This window comes from Sphaeroforma arctica (assembly GCF_001186125.1).
Source record: "Sphaeroforma arctica JP610 unplaced genomic scaffold supercont1.126, whole genome shotgun sequence".
Classification (NCBI taxonomy): Eukaryota; class Ichthyosporea; order Ichthyophonida; genus Sphaeroforma; species Sphaeroforma arctica.
This window is the reverse complement of record NW_014040432.1, coordinates 120,469-126,085: the sequence shown is the minus strand read 5'-3', so window position 1 is coordinate 126,085 and position 5,617 is coordinate 120,469. Positions and strand designations below refer to the sequence as shown.

The window sequence follows — 5,617 nt, the reverse complement described above, 5'->3', positions numbered from 1 at the left end:
TATTTATATATTTATATATTGTACTTGGGCTTGTACCTGTACTTGTACTTGTACATATATATAAATATATGTATTTTCTGATGTACGATGTATGACTGCTTGACATTGTGTGATATTTTTTTTTGCAGCGCAACGTTTTCATCCCAAATAGATCTGTTTTCTTTGTAGTCTAACTGCACGGAATATACAATCTTTGACTCTCGGCGTATCAGCTATGTATGCATTATAGCTACCAACTATATTAGCGTCCTCATATTCACTCCTCTCCCGTGGACAATTACAGATTTTTGGACAAAAAAGTACAAGTGAAGCTCAACGGCAAGCGAACGGTCACAGGAGTATTGCGTGGTTTCGACCCTTTCCTTAACGTTGTAATCGAAGATTGCGTCGAAGAGCGACCAAATAATGAAACAAAGGATATCGGCATGGTGGTAAGTCGTTCTGAATCCCTTCTATGTTTCACATGTGCTATGATGTTAATAATGAAACAAAGGATATCGGCATGGTGGTAAGTTGTTCTGTGTCCCTTATTTGTTTCACATGTGGTATGATGTTGTGAATGGGTTTCCGGTTATGAATAAGTAGTCAAGTATTGTATGGTCGACATTTCTAAAGCCGCAATTCTGCGTTCATTTTTTTTGAATTATTTCTTTTGTTCCCGCTGTTTTTATATCGCGTATGCTATTGCTATCTGAATTATTATAGGCTGAAGTTGTGTCTGCTGAAGCGACTGTTCGTTGCGACAGTGCATTCCGCTTGGTATCGTGTGTACGCATTTATCATATACCAGGCATGTTTTCTCTTTCACATTGACACTTAGACGTCCCTTGATACCAATGCTGTGGATTGGTTCGTGGCATTTTACTAAAAAAAACATTGCTTGTTCGCTGCATACATCTTTATCTCTGCATCCTTACTCTGTACCATGCTACTAACCTTTTCAGCTTCCAAATTATTGGATTTTTCTGCTTCTTTTTTCTTGTTTTTCTTCCTGGGTACGAAATGTCCATCTGCTCATAATTTATTGCTCTCCCTGTCACGCATGCACGGTAGGTGTTGAGAGGAAACAGTATAAATATGATCGAATGTCTGGACAGAATCATCTAGGCATCTGAAGAAACCGGCGTACCTCACGATAGTTCAAGATCTTCGTTTGTCTTCTTGTGGGACGTACGATAACTAATCATGAAGGATACACGGTGTATACAGATTAATCATATAATTACTATCGTATCAAAAATTAAAAATTAATACTCCAAACCATCAAAGAATAAATACCATAGTGTGAAACTTCGAAGACACTAAAAGCGAGTGCGGTATGAGCCATTTGATGGCTATCACCATCTGGTTCATTGTTAGCACAGATATAGCTAGACTAGCCAATATAACACAGATACAATCATCCAATGGTGCTCATAGCTCACGCAGCTCACGTACACAATACTGCGTTGTTTACGATATGTTTTCAGCACGTTCACTATTGACTTTGAATTTCCTCTGAACATCAAGCCTAGCATCATGGTATATTTGGTGACTGAAAATACTCTCCACATAGAGTAGATCAATTCAATGGAAAGGCAAAAACAATTCATTCGGGAAAAAAAGTACGAATCAGTCGAAAGTTACTGGTAGAGGGTATTGTCGAATATAACGGCGTACTATTGGGTTTGCAATAGAATGGCGTAAGTGTATTCGAGGTAAAATTTATTATCATTCTATAGCGATTCTCGAATCTGAAGCCATAGATTCACTGATATGAGGCGGGTAAGGAGTTAAGTTTAGGCTGATGTGTAGCGTTAGGAGTCCTGGAGATCATGAATGTAATTCCATTTGCTGCACATTTCAGTTGTCACGAGTATAATCAGCATATCGCAATAGCACTCACGGGTTCTTTTGAGTAGAAAAATCCACAATGATTGCTTTATTTTAAATATAACTAGCTCAGATTACAAATTGCCAGGTTGCTGGTTATAAACATGCTGCTTTTGATATGCGTATATCCGCCTATTGTCAACACAGGCGATGAATTGATACGCTTTTCGGGCCATGAAAACTGCATCTTGTGCCAAAGGAGTAACATCGATCAGATTTAACAAAGTTTGTAGAAAGTAGTAGATTCGTACGCTCGAAAGTTCAAAATGAAAGCTGGCAGATTGCATTTGGCGGCCCTCATTTGAGGTGTAGAGCGAAGTAATTGGGTCACATGCCGATTGCTGAGCTGGATAAAGATAACAGACGGATTCGACTATTTCAGCGCCTAGTTCTAGACAAATAATAGAATAAATAAGTTTAATTTCTATTTTTTTTTAAATATCCAGAACAGAACTACAATTCAAGTGATATTTACTACCAATGGTACGATAAAAACAAAGAGACATTCACAAGATAATATCTTGAGGCCGAACGAGATTTTAATACCACCAAATTTATGTCCTATTTGCTTTAAAATTGTACCTACACCGCGAGCAATGCACATCATATCGGATTCCCAAATGGGGGCGAATTTTGGCGGGTGGAGCCGATACCTACTACGGTGGGGTGCATAATCAAGCGTCTGCCGAAAAAGGCTCGTTCTAATTGGTGATATCTGTGTGAAGGTGCAGAATAAATTCCATCGCCATCATTCGGCCTGGGATCTTCAACGTCACCGCGTGTGAATTGACTGCTTACTATAGAGCAATTCTTAGTATACACGCATATAACATCTAAGCCAGATGTAAATTTGGTTTAACGGCTTCGCATGTGCTTTTATGTGCTTTTATCCCGGTCTTTCATTACTGTGGTTTTAGTTGACTTCACCGCAGGCGGCTTTAGACCTGTAGCATTTCAGATTGTGCAATGGACCAGGACTATCTTGATCGAATACTTAGTACATCAGCAGTTATTGGTTATGGGCGTCTGAGTTGAGCCGAGCGCTGGGTTGGCTGCATGACTCATCAACACTAATGCGGCGGGGCTCATTATTTCATATGGCATGCTGCTACGACGAAGCATAAACTCTCGCGTACAGACTATCGGCAAAAACCAGTGTCATCTATTCGGTGCTCATTAGACCTCGCTCAGAGGCTCCCAAAGGAAGCTTGTGCCGGCCATCCTACGAGGAAATGACCGTCCTTGTTTCGCCTACATATAGCATATAGCATGTATATAATCTGGATATACGAGGAAATGACCGCCCTTGTTTCGCCTATATATAGCATATAGCCTGTATATAATCTGTATATACAGTGCACACTACGTGCCACTTCACTCATAGACGACCGGCGGCGATTGTAGCAACCATTCTAACATAAACATAAACTGAATTACTTAAGCTATACGCCTGGTTGCTGAGGCTGACATGTGGGTCTGAGCCAGTTTAGTATACCGGGGATTTGTCCGAGTATTTACTCCGCCGTTGCCCGAAGGGAGACCTGGCTTCATGCGCGTGCTTTATAGGGGGTGCTCTGGGACTGGTCCCAGCGTGCTCACTCATGAGTTCAAAGTAGTAGGCCGTCAGGTTTGCTTCGCCTGGATTCAATGGAGATGCAGAGTGGTTCAAACATGAGAGAAGAGTTCAGTGTGTACTGGACATGGTGGACAATTGTAGACGTATTCTAATACGGTGTTGCCTAGTGTGACCGACGCGCATTACGTGCACTCGGAATATTAAAATATTTAAAAAACAATTTAAAATCTGAAGAAGAAAGTGATCGTAATCCATCTTATTTTGCCAAAGGTACAACGATAGCAGAGAAAATTTTCCGTCAGGTACTAACCGCGCACTTACAAGAACGTTGAGTTTCATCTAACATCCAAGTTCACAACATGCACAGTTTGAAATGGCTTTGCCTACTTACCTGTGAAAGAGATAAAGCTTTTTGTGACAGACGATTCCAGTGTCTGATATACCCTTTGCATTAGATTCACGACATCAGTCAGTTTCACCTGGTGCTTCACCGCCCCGAAGCCATTCATCCCAAACACGTCTGCATCGAATCCCAACAGCTCGTCTAGCTCGAGGGCCAACTCTAAGGGCACCTCTACGGTCCATGTGGCGTCAGGGCTAAAGTATAGTTGGTACACCTTGCTCCGCACACTCTCCACAGTAAGCACCCCGAGCCGATGCTGTTGAAGGATGTCTCCTGCAAGGTCAAACAGTTACATACACGTAGCGTAAGAAACATGTTTCTTCTTCTTCCGCCTTTCTTCCTTGTTGCAGGCGTAACGTCGTGTTTGTATACCCTTTCACACTCATAAAGTATGCACATGCATTTACTTCACATATTCATATCCCACCATGTACAATTTAAAATAAGTATTCATATATATACTTGGAGTAGCATTTCACAAGTCCGTTGAGTAGGGTTGGGCAATAAGGGGGAAAAATCTTTGCCATGGTTATATGGTTATCGTTAAAAGTGGCGAGCCGGACATGTAATCAGTAGACGTACAGTCGCAGAGAGTAGAAGTCGTATAACAGAACTCGTGGATTCGATGAGCATCCACACACCTTCGTGGCTACTCATTAAGAAACGCAAAATCACGAACGTTTGTGTTCATTTCACAGTGTGACGGTCGCAAAGATAAGTATGTACGCGCACACTGGTACGGAAATTGTGACAGACGCGAAGAAGATTTCTCAACTGCTAGTGATAGCCAAACATCTGGTTGCTACCAAGTATCTCATACATATTTTCAGTGATTCGTACATTCATCGCTCACGAGCGGCAGGGAAGTGCTATACCATTAATAATAGTCCACGTGCCTTGTAGCAATACATACCAATCGCATCCAGCGCCAAATAATTCTCTTCGATAAATTCTCGTCGTAGATACGCATAGAACTCCAGCCGTTGCTTGTGGCTCCAGATGTTTAGGATCTCCAACATCGACACCTCACGCTCCATACTCTTCGTGGGCGCCGTATATTTCTTCGCTTTCCTGAACGGCGAATTGTACTGCTTGCCATCCGAGAAGTTGCGCTTACTCCCCGAAAGCTTGAGCGAGCCGACGGAGGGTGTGTTCAGCGAGTTCTTGTGCCCATTCTCATCTGTTGGGTAAAGGGCGGTACAGGTATGGCATACAGGTAGTAGGAGAGTGTTAGTACTACTTATACAGGTAGGAGAGTGTTAGTACTACTTATACAGGTAGGCGAGTGTTAGTACTACTTATACAGGTTGGAGAGTACTAGTACTACTTATACAGGTAGGAGAGTATTAGTACTATTTTACAGGTAGGAAAGTATTAGTACTACTTATACATGTAGGACAGTATTAGTGCTACTTATACAGGTAGGACAGTATTAGTACTACTTATACAGGTAGGAGAGTATTAGTCCTACTTATACAGGTAGGACAGTATTAGTACTACTTATACAGGTAGAAGAGTATTAGTACTACGTATACAGGTAGTAGGAGAGTGTTAGTACTACTTATACAAGTAGGAGAGTGTCAGTACTACTTATACAGGTAGGAGAGTTCTAATACTACTTATACAGGTAGGAGAGTATTAGTACTACTTATACAGGTAGGAGAGTATTAATACTACTTATACAGGTAGGACAGTATTAGTACTACTTATACAGGTAGGAGAGTATTAGTACTACTTATACAGGTAGGAGAGTGTTAGTACTACTT

At 41.3% G+C, this 5,617-nt stretch overlaps 2 protein-coding genes across 2 annotated transcripts in view; one reads left to right on the top strand and one right to left on the bottom strand.

Moving 5' to 3' along the window:
* SARC_02735 (small nuclear ribonucleoprotein G) overlaps positions 1–1,311 on the top strand; it is a 2,301-nt gene extending 990 nt beyond the window's left edge. The window contains exons 2-3 of the mRNA XM_014303502.1: positions 284–431; positions 1,054–1,311. Of these exons, the coding sequence (XP_014158977.1) occupies positions 284–431; positions 1,054–1,107 (202 nt within the window). The 3' untranslated portion in view covers positions 1,108–1,311. The remainder of the gene's footprint in view (positions 1–283; positions 432–1,053) is intronic.
* Positions 1,312–3,197: 1,886 nt separating this feature from the next.
* SARC_02734 (hypothetical protein) overlaps positions 3,198–5,617 on the bottom strand; it is a 15,852-nt gene continuing 13,432 nt past the window's right edge. The window contains exons 3-5 of the mRNA XM_014303501.1: positions 4,765–5,031; positions 3,840–4,124; positions 3,198–3,510 (exon numbers count right to left, since the gene is read on the bottom strand). Coding sequence (XP_014158976.1) covers positions 3,359–3,510; positions 3,840–4,124; positions 4,765–5,031 — 704 coding nt within the window. The 3' untranslated portion in view covers positions 3,198–3,358. The remainder of the gene's footprint in view (positions 3,511–3,839; positions 4,125–4,764; positions 5,032–5,617) is intronic.